At 30.4% G+C, this 16518-nt stretch overlaps 1 protein-coding gene and 1 pseudogene across 1 annotated transcript; both read left to right on the top strand.

Annotated features, from left to right (window-relative positions):
* Positions 1-6690: 6690 nt before the first annotated feature.
* LOC142629367 (F-box/LRR-repeat protein At3g58900-like) lies at positions 6691-8694 on the top strand (annotated as a pseudogene).
* A 5988-nt stretch (positions 8695-14682) lies between these two features.
* On the top strand, positions 14683-16219 carry LOC142628501 (uncharacterized). Its single transcript, XM_075802586.1, has 2 exons — positions 14683-15600; positions 16046-16219. The coding sequence occupies exons 1-2, from the start codon at positions 14683-14685 to the stop codon at positions 16217-16219; spliced, it is 1092 nt and encodes a 363-aa protein (XP_075658701.1).
* The last annotated feature ends 299 nt before the right edge of the window (positions 16220-16518 follow it).

Below are 16518 nucleotides of genomic sequence, written 5' to 3'. Positions count from 1 at the left end.
TTTATATATAATTTTTTTTAAACCATATAAAATTCTTATATATAAATATATATAATTAATGCATACTTATAAATAATTAATGTGTATTCACTTCATTGACAAATTCAATGAACTTAAATTTTTACATAAATGTAAACTTTGATGAGATAGAAGCTTAAATGAGAGAGGCTTAACAAATGTATCACTTGGCAAAACCTCATGCTCTCCCACATAAGGTCACTGCTTATATATATATATATATATATATATATATATATATATATTAGTAGGTCCTACCAGCTTGTGAGAGGGACGAAGCATACTTCCTCCTCTTACGTGATGTTTTTTCCTTCTTATATAATTTTTTTAAAAGAAAAACCATATAAAATTCTTTTATATATATATATATATATATATATATATATATATATAGTGCATACTTATAGATAATTAATGTGTATTCACTTCATTGACACATTCAATGAACTAAAAGTTTTACATAAATGTAAACTTTGATGAGTGAAAGCTTAGAGGCTTAATGAACATGTCACTTGGCAGAACCTCATGCTCTCTCATATGAGGTCTTTACTTTTGTATATATATATATATATTAATGGGTCCCACCAGCTTGTGAGAGGGAGAAAGCATACTTCTTCCTCTTACGTGATGTTTTTTTCTTTCTTATATAATTTTTTTTAAAGAAAAACCATATAAAATTCTTATATATATATATATATATATATATATATATATATATAATTAGTGCACACTTATAGATAATTAATGTTTATTCACTTCATTGACACATTCAATAAACTAAAAGTTTTACATAAATATAAATTTTGATGAGATAGAAGCTTAGATGAGAAAGGCTCAACAAATATGCCACTTGACAAGAACCTCATGCTTTCCCATGCTAGTGGGTTCCACCAGCTTGTGAAATGGAGGAAGCATACACCCATAACTGGGTATACTTCCTTTTTTTACGTGACATTTTTTTCTTTCTTATATAAATTTTTTTTAAAGAAAAACCATATAAAATTCTTATATATATATATATATATATATATATATATATATAATGCATATTTATAGATAATTAATATGTATTCACTTCATTGACAAATTCAATGAACTTAAATTTTTACATAAATGTAAACTTTGATGAGATGGAAGCTTAAATGAGAGAGGCTTAACAAATGTGTCACTTGGCAAAACCTCATGCTCTCCCACATGAGGTCACTGCTTATATATATATATATATTAGTAGGTCCCACCAGCTTGTGAGAGGGATGAAGCATACTTCCTCCTCTTACGTGATGTTTTTTCCTTCTTATATAATTTTTTTTAAAGAAAAACCATAAAAAATTCTATATATATATATAATTAGTGCATACTTATAGATAATTAATGTGTATTCACTTCATTGACACATTCAATGAAAGAAAAGTTTTACATAAATGTAAACTTTGATGAGATGGAAACTTAAATGAGAGAGGCTCAACGAATGTACCACTTGGCAAGACTTCATGCTCTCCTACATGAGGTATCTGCTTTTATTTATTTATTTATTTATTTTGAGAAAAAAAAAAACACACACACACACACACACACATATATAGGGGAAGGGGGATGAAATAAGGGAATACACTCACACGCCAACACCAAAACTGTATGTGGCAGTTAGTGTAAAACATCTAGGTTACCAACGAATTAGATTGAATATAAGTGGTACATGTGGTAATAAGATAACAAGATATATGACTAGCTTTCTTGGTTTGAACTTTGAACCATAAATGAAATAGTTGTATTCTTACTTCTAAAGTGTCAGTATTTGTCATGGCTAATACCTTGTGTGAGTTGTGTCCCTATTAAAGCATGAGAGTCGTTAGTTTCCTCTTACTTAAATGCCACATTTTGTTCAACTAGATGTAGATATAATTTTGTGAGTTGAAAAAATTTGGGCCAACATGTATTCATGCAAAGGCACAATAAAACCATTTTCTTGCTTGAGAATTGTTTTTCCTTACCTGTTTGGGGAACCCCATTGAAATCTTCAAAATTGCTAAATTCTGACAACTTCATTTTGTCTAACAGTGCCTAGGGACTTAGCTTTCTCACTTTGGTACTCCTAGAATGTAGTGATGTTGTGTTCTTTCTTCTCATATTTATGGTAGAGTCCAGAAATTAAATTCATTGTAAGGTCTACCATGAATGTGAGAAGAAATGGCACAATTTTGCCGAACTATAACCTAATAATTTTCTCTCACTTTGATTCTTTCCTTAATCAAGAGATTATTTATTTTTATACAAATAATGAGATATATGACTTGTGAAGAAGATAAAACTATGAACAATTTTTTTTAATTGTTTGTGTTAGCATGTAAAGAATACATGCAATAAAATCTAGGTTGATAATTTGGATATGGATCAAGTACCATCGTTGCAATTTGATATTAACATATTTGGTTTCTTTCCCTTGATATATATATATATATATATATATATAATTCGATAGTTGAGAGGCGAAGAATTTGACTAGATGTCTCTATTAGAAAGACTAAGAAGTGTCAACGAATTTAGTTACAAGTCATGTTAGCTTTTGTGCTTCAAAACATGGGAGCTTTGTTGGGAGTAATATTTGATAAGACATGATGAATGGTTCGTATGCTCATTTTTACCTCTTTTTTTGTATCTCTTTTCCATTTTCCTTCTTTTTGGAAAGCTTAAATATTAGATTGGGGGAGAGAACCAAAAAAAAGAAGATGAAAGGGAATTACTTTCATTATAATGATACTCTTTCATAAAATGATAAGACCACGATTATTTATGTATTTAGAAACGTTAAAAAAAAAGGCAAAAGGAAAAAAGAAAAATGAATTTATAGTCTATAAAAAATCTTACAATATCTTCATATTCTTTTCTAAAAACCAAGTAAATAAGAAACAACGTCAAGACAAAGATATTTTGAAGAAGTACTCTTCTGTTTTTCTCTTCTTTTATTTTTTAAGGTAGAATCTATTGAATCAAATTTAGAAAATTGAGTATATTTTGTTTGTTTGTCTGTTTGTTTAAAGAAGTATATTGTATTTTCTTTTGTAAGGGGGGTTTTCATAATTCTAATGCCAAGCAAAGTTTAAATATTTTCAATGTCCTTTTTGTAAATAAAAAAAAAAAGAAAAGAAAAAAATTGTTGTACTTAGTTGAAACTAAAAACACAAAAGAATCAGTTTAATTGCTTGATGATAATGATGGGTCTCAAAACTCATTTGTTTTATGTCATTTGTTTATTACCTAACTAGAATCAAAATGACACAGTTTTGCAGGACTTCTATTCTAAATTCTAAATTCTAATTGGATTTACTTCTCAGGTATTGTAATTCTAGTGCTTTCATATAGATAGGAGTTGTTTACCAGTTTGTAACAATTCTAGTGTTTTTCTGTTCTGTACTTGTGTCCACTAAATTTTCATATTGAGGTTCTGTTAATAAAATTGAATCTTCTTGCTTTTGCAAGTCTAATGGGCCTTCTTTTGATTTTTTGTTTTAATCAAATTAAATTGAAAGGTTGAACAGTAATTTGATACTTCTGTGAAGATGGTTCTGGTGGAATTTGGCATTCTCTGCAATGCATTACCATCTTTCATTAGAGCATCAACAAGGGGAATGCCAAATTTAAAGGTATTTAAGCATTAGCCCCACATGGAGCTCAGCATCCGGAAGTGAACAATAGTAAGAAGCCAAATTTTTGTTGCCATTTAGCTACAGTGCAATTCTATCTTTAGAATTGTACTGTAGCTGAATGGTAAACTGATTATTATTATTTAATTCTCTCTCTCTCTCTCTCTCTCTCTCTCTCTCTCTCTCTCTCTCTCTCTCATTTTCTTTGCTCTCTTCCTTCTCTCTTTAGACCCAAAACCCATAGCCACCACACCACGAAGCGTTTTCCAACGTGGTTTGCAGCATTTTTCAGCGTGGATTGCAGCGTGGTTTCCTTTCAACAAGTGCAGGCAAGTCGAGTTGTACCTCCCATGGAAGTGCAAGACTGAGCACCACATCTATGAGAAGTGTGAGTACGAGCTCGTCATGGAGTGAATGATCAAGATGGAAGTGCGAGTACGACGTTCATCTTTGTTATTTATTTGTTTTTTCTTTCTTTGATTGATGATGGGTTTGTTCTTTTTTTTTTTGGGTTATTTATGATCTAGGATTTTGTTGTGAAATTTAGGATTTTTTGTTTGTGGGTTTTATTGATTGATGCGTTTTTGGTTGATTTATGAAGTTTTGGGTGTTTGAGTTGATGGGTTATTGTTGGATTTTGTTTGATTGATGCATTTTTTTTTTCTTGAACCTATTCAATGGTCTGAAGAAAAAATTATCTTTTGATTCTTCTCCAATTCATGGTTCAGCCAACAACCTCTTTGTTTTGATTCAATTTTGAATAATTGGTGTGTGTGATTTTGTCTCTTTGTGTGTTGTTGTAGATTCGGTATTGAGAGAGAGGCTGAATAAGATTATGGCTTCGGACTATTTCACCACCTCTTTGGAAATGAAGGCTCCGGTGGAAGTTGCAGATGGAAGAGAGCTAAAAATTAGAGAGAGGAGACAGATGGGGGAGAATAGATACAATTTTGGGATATATTATTTTATTGTGTAGAAATATTATTTTAATGTATTGTATTGTAAAATAAAAATTGGGATGTTAGGAGTATTGTAAAATTGTGTTGTATAATTGATAAAATAGCTTTTTGAGATGGTAAAATAAGATGGAATAGAATTCCCACATGTGAATGCTCTTACATGCTCATTGTGTTATTGCACTTTTGATCTATCTTAGTTAAGTAAAAGAGCCCGGTATGTGTTATTGTACTTTTAATACAAATAATTTTTTCTACTTTTTGTGTTCTATCTATTTAATGCTCCACTAATTAGGGTTGTGAATGTCTATTTCTTTTTTTAACTTCAATTTTTTTATAAGAAAAATAAAAAGATTACCTGATAAGTTGTAATTAGTGGAATGTAAACTATAATAATTCTAATATTTATAATAATAAGGATAATGATAATAATGATAATTATTATTTATTTATTTATATATTTTTATTGACATTTATTTTTAGATTAAGGTTGACTCTTGACTATCATGAAAACCCAACAATTTTCACCTCACTATTATATTTAATCATTTATTTAAAAAATTTTAAATAACAAGATACAAAAAGTCTCTAATAATCCAAAAACTCTTTTCTTCATCTAAACTAAACTATAGTAGTACTAGTCTTGTCACACCCATTTTATGCTTACGATGAGACTTTTTTTTTGTCTAATGTATAATTTTCTTTTTTTATTTGAATAAGTTTGTTTTGTAAATATAGATTAGTAGGAGAGTGTCCTATTTTGCAGGCATTTTAAGTGGAGTTAAAGATATATTTTTACTAGATTGTCCTTAAGTTTTTTTTTTCTGTTAAACTTAAGGTCTAAGGGTATTTCTGAACTACATAAAAGTTCAGTCCAAAGAGGGAAATCCTCTTATAGATAGTATAGATATATTTTCCTAATTTACATTAATTATTATTTTTTATTTGATAGTTGGTGAGTGCCGATTAAAATACAAGTTACTTAGATAATTAAAATTTTAATAATATAAGAGGTAATTACACTCCACTCCTTTGATTTTTGAGGAAATGACACTCTACCACAAACTTGTATGAAAAAAACACTTTCTCCCATTAACATCCAATTGACCAAACTTTGTTAAATTAATATTAAATTTTGTTGTTGTTGTTGTTGTTGTAGGAAATGAGAAATATTTTTAAAAATATTTATTAACTTGCCCATTGCTTAGAGCTCGCTTCCAAAATTATCTTATTTCATAATTAAAATTCATTATTTTAAATTTTTAATTAAAGTGTATTTTAAAATATTAATTGCGAATTTTGCTATTTTTTTCAAATTACAAAGAGATTTTTCATTGCAAGTGTTTTTCGGTACATAATAAATTTCACATTTTATTCTAAATTTATTGGTTTTTTTTTTACTAACAATGATTAATTTTTTTTGAAAGAAATTCTTATAAAAATTTAGATAATTTCATTATTAATATAAACAAAAGGGAGGAGTCTTAATTTCTTCAAACTTCAAAGAAGGGAAGTGTTTTTCTTTTTTTAGTTTGAGGTGGAGTGTCATTCCCACAAATTTTAAGGGAGAGAAGTATAATTAGCCCGTAATATAATTCTCATAATTTCGTGCACCGACATAAATCCGAATTCAAATCTATAATGTAAAAGACCTAGACTGACCAGACAACTTCTCCTCATCTTAAAATCTTAACACTATTTAAACGTTTAAAGGTGTAAATAGCACACTCTCCCTCCTCATTTAGCCTAGGTATTTAAATGTTTAGAAGTCTAACGGTATGCTTTTAAAATTATCTTATTTCATAATTTTTTTTTGATAGGGATAATTAAAATTTATTATTTTTAATTTTTAATTAAAGTGTATTTTAAAATATTAATTGCGAATTTCACTTTTTTTTTATGGATTATGAAGAGATTTTTCGTTGCAAGTGTTTTTTGGTACTTGATAAATTTCCTATTTTATTCTGAATTTATTGATTATTTTTTTTACTAACAATGATTAAATATTTTTTAAAGAGATTCTTATAAACAAAAGGGGAGTCTTAATTTCTCTCTCCAAAAAAAAAAAAGGGTATTGTTCTTTTCTCTTCTGATTTATTCATTCCGTGCACCGGCATAAGTCCGAAAAGGCTCAGACCTAATTTACCATTTAAACGTCTAGAAGTCTGTCTCTCTCTCTCTCATTCAGCCCAGGTATTCTCTCTCTCTCTCTCTCGCCGGGGACCCAATTTCGGTTTTCTGTTTCTGTTGCCGACCTTCATCATCTGTATCAGTATGTATAATGTTGTTGTTTTGATACATCTTCTAGCTCATGTATAATAAATCCAATGTATTAGATTAAAAAGGTTTGTATCTGATTCTCGGAGATAAAAGAGGAAAAGGGTTTTTTTTTTTTTTTTTTTTAAATTCAGATTGTTTCAATTTTTATTTGAATTTGTGCTGGTTTTTGCCTGTTTGCCTTGTAGAGTGTACTGTTTTGAAGCTAAAGTGAAAAGAAAATTCCAACACCATGGCGGGGTTCTCAAGTAAGAGAAGGAAAATAAGGCAGCCTGATTCAGAGTTTCCTCTGCTCCAGGTGACACCTTCACATTTTGTTTCTAATTTCTATGCATTTAATCTGTAATACTATTTCTACTTCAAAATATTATCTTCAAAGGTTGCACAATTTTTATTTTTATGTGCTTGTTGCTAACATGTGTCAAATTGTCTTTTCTTCAAATTTTTTTAGTGTCACAAGACTCAAAATGACCTGGAGGATTGGATTGGTATTGGTAAATTGCCAAATGAAATACTTGTTTCCATTTTGTCTCTCTTACCTATGAAACAAGCAATTAGAACTAGTGTCCTTGCCCGTAGATGGCGGTATTTGTGGACTTCCATTACTCATTTAGAGTTTGATGATTGCAGCGTAAACTATCTATTGTTTTCTCGGCCTTGATCGCCCTCTCCCACTCCCTTTGATATGTGTGCACCCTTAGAACCTACATACCCACCATTTCTTGTTAAAAGGAGGAGATTTGTTGATTGGATCAATCAAGTATTGAATTTACATAAGGGTTCGCATGTAGATGAATTCAGCCTTGAGTTTTCCGTGTATGGTGATTATTTTAAAAGTGATATTGATAGCTGGATAAACTTCGTTTTTCAAAAGAGATTTAAAAGGCTTCATTTGATATTCACATGTACATGGGCTTCCACACAAAGGTTATACACTCTTACGCCTCCAATGCTTCGTAACTACAGACTCGATTCGTTAGTACAACTTCGTCTGTCCTATGTGGAGGTGACTGGAGAAGTTCTCGAATGCTTTTTGTCTGCTTGCCCACTTCTTGAATTCTTATCTGTATCAAACTCGCGTGTGATGAATTTTAAAATTTCCGGACCATCACTCAAGCTAAAGCAATTAGAGATAACTTACTGCATGTTGACAAGTCTTGATATTTATGCTGTGAATCTTATTTCATTTAAATACGATGGAAACCATGAATGCATTTCTTTGAAGCACACACCCCCGCTTGTTAATGCACATTTTGGTGGGACTTATGCCAGCTATATTATCAAGAGCTTTTCCCAGTTTCAAAGCTATCTGTCTCAGCTAGAGACACTGGTGTTGGACTTAAGGTTTCAGGTTAGTATGTAAAAATCCACTTTTCTGTTCCAAAGTACAAACAAAATAAGATGCTTATCCATTTTGTTGTGATTGAATTTTTCAGAAGTTAACCTGCTTTCCCAAACTGCCCAAATTAAGGAATCTTAAGCAATTGGAATTGGGACTAAATCGTTGTGTGTTCTGCCTCCTCCTTTGCACATCCCTACTACGTGCATCTCCTTCATTAAATAGATTTAAAATTAAGGTGAATATTCTTACTTCTGAGAGCTTTAATATTGGATTTTATGATATTGCTTAGTTTTGGGTAAATTTCACTTTTACCACCCTAGATTATTATTGATTTTGCAATCTTCGCCTAAGATAATGATTTGTGCATTTCACACCCCAATTTAAAGAAGAAAAAGATTAGCAATTCACACCTAAAGGAAAAATATGGCTAAATTACCCTCAACTCAAATAGTGGGATGGCAGTTTAGTACACTTGGCATGTCAACTGAAAATAAGAAATTTTATTTTCTTAGATTTCTAATTAAATCTATTAGATTTTTTTTTCTTTTTGCCGCAAATGCCTGATGTGCCATATGCTGCCATGTCACCAGTTGTGTTAGGCATAGCTTTTGTATTTTTTTCCCTTGATTTACGAGGTATGTGATGGAAATATACATGTTTGTATCGCATATCGCATACAAAACATACGCAGTGGAAAATAAACGAATCTACTTCATTCATAATTGTTAACATGTACTATGTAAGTTTCAGAATATAGAACAAGAGAGTGTACCTTAGAGCGATGAATTTCAAAACCGAAGATCAGAAGCACTTGGGAACACTTTCAATCTTCACTCCAATCAATTTCAAAGGGAGAATGTCAAAGTGTCCAACACTTCTTACACCACTTTGCAATAGTGTTCTTACAATTGTCTATAGAAAATTCTATATATTTCTTCATTTGTATTTAACTGATTATCTAATTGGGTTGGCCTTTTGGGCCTTTCCAATTGGGCTTAAGTGTGTGGCTTGGAGTGAGACCAAAAGGGACCAATAAGACACTAGCTCCAATGGGCCTTGGGCTTTTCTGTCAACTTTTAACAAGTTCAAAATTACTATTAACTATATTTAATACCACTATATAAACATAGTTGCACTCTAGGCCTTATTTATAAATTATATCTCAAGACTTTACTGTACATGCAACCTTTTCATAAAATATTCGTAGTAATACAAAGTCATGAAGTGGAAGATGGTACTAGATTTAGTTTTTAGAGTGATTTATGGTGTGTTGAATACAAGAGGAGAACCCTAAACAATATTAACATCCATGAGTTAAAAGATCTAAAACTGCATTTATCTTTTGCTCCACATAATCCCAAGGGAGTTGTTATCATGGGGTTCTCCCTTAAGGGGCATCAAACCCTGCTGAGTGCTCACTTTTTTTTTTTTTTTTTGTCTTACGCTACCTAGGGTAGATCATTTCTTCCCATTTTTATAGTTTTTTCCTGAATTAGCTGTTTTTGTATTGTTGTATGTTATGATTACAATATGAGTTGTGAACAAGGTAGGCCTATGAACTTTTTGTTAGTTTTGTGTTATCATGTATAATCAAATATAGTATACATGTAATAACTATCTAGATTGATAGTTGGATGTGGGACATATATATTATTGTGCACTCTGAGTCTCTGACTCATGAACTATTGGAAGATACTCAAAATTGTAATTTAAAATTTTCTAATATTGATTTCCTTTATTTATGTTAACAATAAAGGTAATTCAAAAATTTTGAGTTGTTTTATGATTTAGATTTTGAAGAAACCAAATTCGAAGTTCAATCTCTATGAAGGAATGCATCATTTATAAATTCTACTAACATTGTAATTTTCATACTATTACTTATTAACCAATCCGCCATGACCCCACTCTTGGACAAAAAATACAAATATGCTTGGGGATCCAAAAATTTTAAATTGTCAAACTTTACATATATGTTTCAGATTTAATTTTGTAACAAGTATATTGGTATCTCACAAACTTTCTTAATTTTATATGAATCTTCTAAATTTATTTATATAGTTGTTATTACTTTAAGCCCCTAATTTTGACATTCTAGTTTCACCGCTAATTACTATTTATAGTGCCGTCGTCACCACCACTACTTTAAAAGTCATAATCCAAATATAACAGATGAGACAAAATAATGTGTATATAATCTAGATAGAGATGTGTAAAGAAATCTAATTAATTAATGAATTAGAGAATAAAACGTTAGTATGGAAAAGTTTAGGAAAAGAGAGGTGGGAGGGAGAAAGAAAGATAAAAAAGTTAGCATATAGTCTGAACATGGGGAAAAAAAGATAAAATAAAAGAGAAAAAAAGTGTGCCAAGTGTCCCATCTAATTTAGAGAAAATCTAATTAGATTTCAAACTAGAATTTAATTATAGTCTAATTTTGTGCCATGTGTCCCATCTAATTTAGTTTTAAACTTTTGTGCCAAATGAATTAATTTAGTGTGAAAATTGAATTTCAAGTAGAGTTTAATTTTATGTTACGTGTCCTATCTAATCTAAGTTTTTTTTTTTTTTTTTTTTGTTATGTCAAATGAGTTAATTTAGTGTAGAAAACGAGGACTCCAATATAAATAAACCATAAAAAAAAAAAAACATAATCATATATCTAACTCTATATATAAAATTAGAGGAAGAGAGAGTTTGAATGATTTTATATTTATGAGTCTTTTTTTTTTTGTATAACTAAAAACAATTCAAATTTATAAGTCATTTATGTATTATACCATGATTATGTATTGACCACTGCTAACTAGGTAATATGTACATGCGCACGCACACACACACACATATATGTTTTTTTAAACAAAAGTTTAGAGAAAATTCAATTAGAATTAGAATTAAAATTTAATTTTGCTTTTGTTAACTTTTCGTACAAATTAAATGGTTTATATTTTTGCTGTTATTTTTTCTCTAAACTAATGAGCATATTTTTTATATTATTTCTATTCAGATATTTGGTATGCAAAGATATTGAACGTAACAAATTGCAATTGAGCTGAACAATCCCACATACCTATTCCCATTCAATTTAGGAGGTATTATTTGACCAATTTATTATTTTATTTTGTGTTGTATTTGGTATAATTTCACAAATAATAATTGTGAATTGATATTGTATATGTAGTATCTTTCAAAATTATATATGTAATAACAATGTAATGAGAAACTTGACGTAACCAATATCATAAAAATTGCAAAGAAAAATTATTTTAGTACTTTTAAATGTCTTGGTTGAACTATGTCCTATATGTTTAATAACTCAAACTAACATCAATAGCAGCACTACAATTCATCATATCTATGCGTAAGCATGAGTTACATACTAGTATAAATCTAATAAAATAATATAAATGCTTTAGGTATATAAATTTAAGCAAGCAAGAATCAATGACTTGTCTACGTGTTAGCTTCTTATGTTTTTTCTTTGTTTCACTTTCTTTTTTGTTGGAGAAGGTATTTTTAATACAATGGCATAACGATCATGTGTATAGTAGAAGTTATAAATTAACAGCACGTGAACTTAGCTTAACAAAATTGAAATTGAGGTTAGTTTGAAAGCTTCCCTATGTGTGTTTCAAAGGCAAATAAAAGAGAAAGAAATGTATATAAATCTAATCTAGTAAGCCTAGATGCCTTAGGTATATAAATCTATGCAAGCAAGAATCAATGACATCTTCATTGATTATTTTCAATGAAGGGAGAAATCAAACTAATAAGATATAGAAAGAGAAAATGTAATGAATGAGAGAAAGAAAAGCATATGATCAAGTTTATTTTGCAAGTTGGAGTATCTTGCTTGATCTTTTCTGTTTCTTTTACTCTAATATCTCTAAATTTTCATTTAATGTTGTTAACAAGTGGTGGAAATGAGGATGGTGGTGGCAGTGGTAAAAGTATTAACAATGATGATGGTGGTAGTCGTGGTGACAATGGTAGTATGAAAAGTAGTTAGCAGTGAAATTAGAACTCAAAATTAGGGGTTCAAAGTAATATCAACTATATAAATAATTTTAGAAGACTCCTATAAAATTAAGAAAATTTGGGAGGCACTAATATACTTGTTGTAAAATTAAATCCAAAACATAAATGTAAAGTTTGACAATTTAAAATTTTTGGATCCCCAAGAATATATGTATTTTTTGTCCAAGAGTGTAATCATGGTGGATTGATTGAGAGTACGACAATTGTGATGTTGGTAGAATTTATAAATGGTGCATTCTTTCATAGAGATTGAACTTTGACTTTGGATTCTTCAAAATCTAAATAATAAAACAACGTAGAATTTTTTAATTACCTTTCTCGTTAACATAAACCATAGAAATCAATATTAGAAATTTTGAATATATTTTACCTAAAAAAGTTATAATTCAAATATCACAAATGAAATAGAATTATATGTATATATAATCTAGATAGCGATGTCTAAATAAATTTCATTAATGAATGAATTCGAGAATAAATCGATAGTATGGACATGTTTAGGAAAAGAATGGTAGAAAAAAGAAAGAGGAAAAGTTAGAATGAAGTCTAACCATGGGGGAAAAAGATAAAATATAAGAGAAAGAAAAATATATAAATCTAATAAAGAAACATAAATGCCTTAGATATAAAAATCTAAGAAAGCAAGAATCAATGACTTTGTCTACTTGTTTGCTTCTTATGTTTTTTATTTGTTTCACTTTCTTTTGTGTTGGAGAAGGTATTTTTGGCACAATGACATAATGACTGTAGAACTAGAAGTTATGAATGAACTCCAAATGGAATTAGCTTAACAAGATTGAAATTGAGGCTAACTTGGAAGCTTCCATAAGTGTGTTTTGAAGCAAAATTAAAGAGAAAGAAAGGTACATAAATCTATTCAAGAAAGCATAAATGCCTTAGGTTTATAAATCTAAACAAGCAAGAATCAATGCTTGTCTATGTGTTTGCTTCTTATGCTCTTTCTTTGTTTCACTTTCTTTTTTGTTGGGAAGGTATTTTTGGCATAGTGGCATAATGATCCTATATATAGAAGAAGTAATAGATGAACTTCACATAAACTTAGCTCTAAAAAAAAATTGAAATTTAGGCTAATTTGGAAGCTTCCCTAGGTGTGTTTTGAAGCCTAAATTGAATTCTTCTTTATGTAAGTATAGATAGTTGCTTTTGCAAATTTGTTTTTATAGATGTGTTCTTTTTTCTTAATAGTATGTTGATTTGCTTGCTTAAAATTTGTCATATAGATGTTAAATGTAGAAAACTTTTAGGCTTATTTAGTTGTTAATTTTTACTTGAATTAACAATATATTTTTGTGAGATATATTATTGAATCACAATCTTATTAAATATCTATCATAGCTTTATCATATGCAAAATTTCACAACATTTAGTTGTCAATGTCTTCTACTATTAAATCTAAGTTTTTTTTTAGTCACAAGAAATTGGAGATCAATTATAGTTGAAACTTTTGTACAAGCATAATGTCTTTCTCGTTTCTTCTTAGCTTTCTTGTTTTTTTTTTTTGTTTTTTTTATATTATTATTATTATTATTATTGTTGTTGTTGTTGTTATTATCATTTTACATGGAGAGTGGAGACCTTCAAATTAAGAGGTTCTTACATTCAGATATTTGAAATGAGGACCCTAATAAAATATAACTCATTTTATAATGTAAATAATAACTTATACATTGTGCCTATCAAATATTCAAATTTTCTTCTATTAACAGCCTTAGTTAAAAATTCATAATATTTTCAAATACTCATTTAAAAAACTCTTATTTACCTCAATATTTATAACTTTTCAAAAGTCTTCCACATTTTACATCGAAAAAAAAAACCAATAAACATTACTTTAAGGAAACTAAATCAAGTAGTTCTATTTAGTTTATCAAAAAAAAAAAAAAAAATCAGTAGTTCTATTTAATATTTATTAAATTACAAAATACACCACCACCCAGTCCCACCCCCCAATTTGACAAACCAGCAATTCACTCATTAAGCCCCATTAAGCCCACCCACATTCTCAGGCCCAAATTCACCCTACAAACTCAAAAATAGATAGTGTTCTAGATCCTTCCAAACAAGTCCAAACTCATCAACTTCCACCTCCGAATGAATCCAATGTCTCCTATCCTTCTAAACAATCTCACAAGCTGACATTTAAAATTGGATTTCCAAATCAAAATTGAGCAAGCCCAGCCAGCGAGAGCATTAGCGTCTAAGCTTAGTGGAGAAGTGTGAGATTGTCTATTTGGTATTGGTCTTTACTCTTTATACAAAACTTTACTAATTCTTCCATGTGACTTGATGATAATTAGTCAGAAAACAAATGCTACCAGACTTCAATCAAGCATCTCAGTTTGTTTTGCACTGTCATTATTTTCTAACCAAATTTGATGTTGTCCAGACGATGGAGCTTCAACATTGGTGGCATTGGCAACATCCATTGGTCTTTAATGAAGATGAAAGAAGTGGACAACCTTGTAATGGGTGCTTCGAACCAGTATTTGGTCCTAGCTACAGTTGTAAAGAATGCAGAGGGCGATGCGTTCATCATAAATCATGTGCAGAACTACCCCTTGAGTTGAACCATCCCTCACACCCAAATCATCCTCTTATTCTCATTGGCATATATAAATATCATAAAAACAACAGAGAGGAATATGGAAAATTTAGCAAATGCAACGTCTATGGAGAAAAGAGTCATGAATACAGTTATTATTGTTACCGTTGCAACTTCAACATTCACATTAGATGTTCTTCTTTATCACTCACCATCCAAACTGAAGTTCATGACCATCAATTGACCCGCATTTGGCAGTTGATGAAGTTCACTTGCGACTTCTGTGGCAAAGAAGGCAATCTGCCCTATTTTTGTGTCCAATGCAATTTCGCTATACATTCACATTGTGCTGCTTGCCCACACAAACTGAAAGTTTATCGTCACAACCACCCTCTCCACCTCACCCCTTCTCTTGAAGTCCATCAATCCAACTCTCCAATTTGTCTACTCTGTGTTCGAAAAGTGGATACACTCTGCCTTTATTATTGCTCAAGATGCGATTTTGCTGCCCACCTCTATTGTGCTATGCTCCCCGTAAACAGGGAGTACATAAATTTGCAGGAACTTAAAGAGGAGCAGTCTACCGATTCAAAATCTGAAGATCTAGAGCTCCATCAATCCTTTGACTCAGAAATTTGCAAAGTCGTAAAAAGCACTGTGGGGGAGGATGGAACTGAAATTGCCACAGAAATCAAGCACTTCAGTCACGAGCATGATTTGAAGCTTACTAATGAGATTTTGAATAACACAAAATGCAACGGGTGCGTACGAGCTATTCTATCTCCTTTTTACAATTGTGCTAAGTGTAGCTTCTTTCTTCATAAATCTTGTGCTAAATTACCCAAAATAAAACAACACCCAATAGATCAACATCCGCTCACCATTATTTATCAACGAGCTTCTTTTCACTGTCATTCCTGTGGACAAGCGTGCAATGGCTTAAAATACAACTGTCAGATTTGCAACATTAATGTCGATGTTCAATGTAGTTTATTATTAAACACCCTTACTCATCCCAGTCATGAGCATCTTCTTCACCTCTCTTTCACAAACTATACACAAAAGTGTAGTAGTTGTAATTTTGAAGTGTATGGAATATTTCGTTGTGCCACTTGTGAATTTGCTCTAGACTTGAAATGTGCTACCCTACCACAAACCGCATGCTACAATCAACATGAACATCTCTTCGCTCTCTGTTATACTCTCGAAGATAATTCCAGTGAATATTACTGTGATATTTGTGAAGAAGAACGAGATCCCAAGCAATGGTTCTACTACTGTGCTGATTGCAGTTTTTCTGCTCATTGCTACTGTATTCTTGGGAAAAACCCATATGTCAAGTAACACATATAATGGCCACATGTTGGGAGGTGCTACTTATTAATTTAATTGTCACATAGACACAATTACTTTCATTGAAGAAATAAAGACCACTGCCAATGTCAAAAATGATCTATCAATGTGCCTAGTGTAATTTCAACATTCACGATAATTGTTTATAGAAAGACCAATGTTGTATTAATTTTTATTTCTATATTTTCCATCTGGGTTGAACCTTTGGTTATATATTGTTGAATCTAGAGTGTTATTATAATTGTTTATTGGTGTAGTTTCAGGGATTTTTTTTTTTTGGCCTTTGAGATATATCTTATTAGGATTGTTGTTTGCCATCCAAAGAGAATT

This window comes from Castanea sativa, chromosome 3 (genome assembly GCF_040712315.1).
Source record: "Castanea sativa cultivar Marrone di Chiusa Pesio chromosome 3, ASM4071231v1".
NCBI lineage: Eukaryota > Viridiplantae > Streptophyta > Magnoliopsida > Fagales > Fagaceae > Castanea > Castanea sativa.
Note: the sequence above shows the minus strand (reverse complement) of the source record. Positions and strands in the feature narration are given on the sequence as shown.

Coding starts and splice junctions, on each gene's coding strand:
- LOC142628501 (XM_075802586.1), top strand. CDS start 14,683: ATGGAGCTTCAACATTGGTGGCATTGGCAACATCCATTGGTCTTTAAT. Junction 15,601..16,045: donor ACACAAAATGCAACGGGTGC/GTACGAGCTATT, acceptor ATACTCTCGAAG/ATAATTCCAGTGAATATTAC.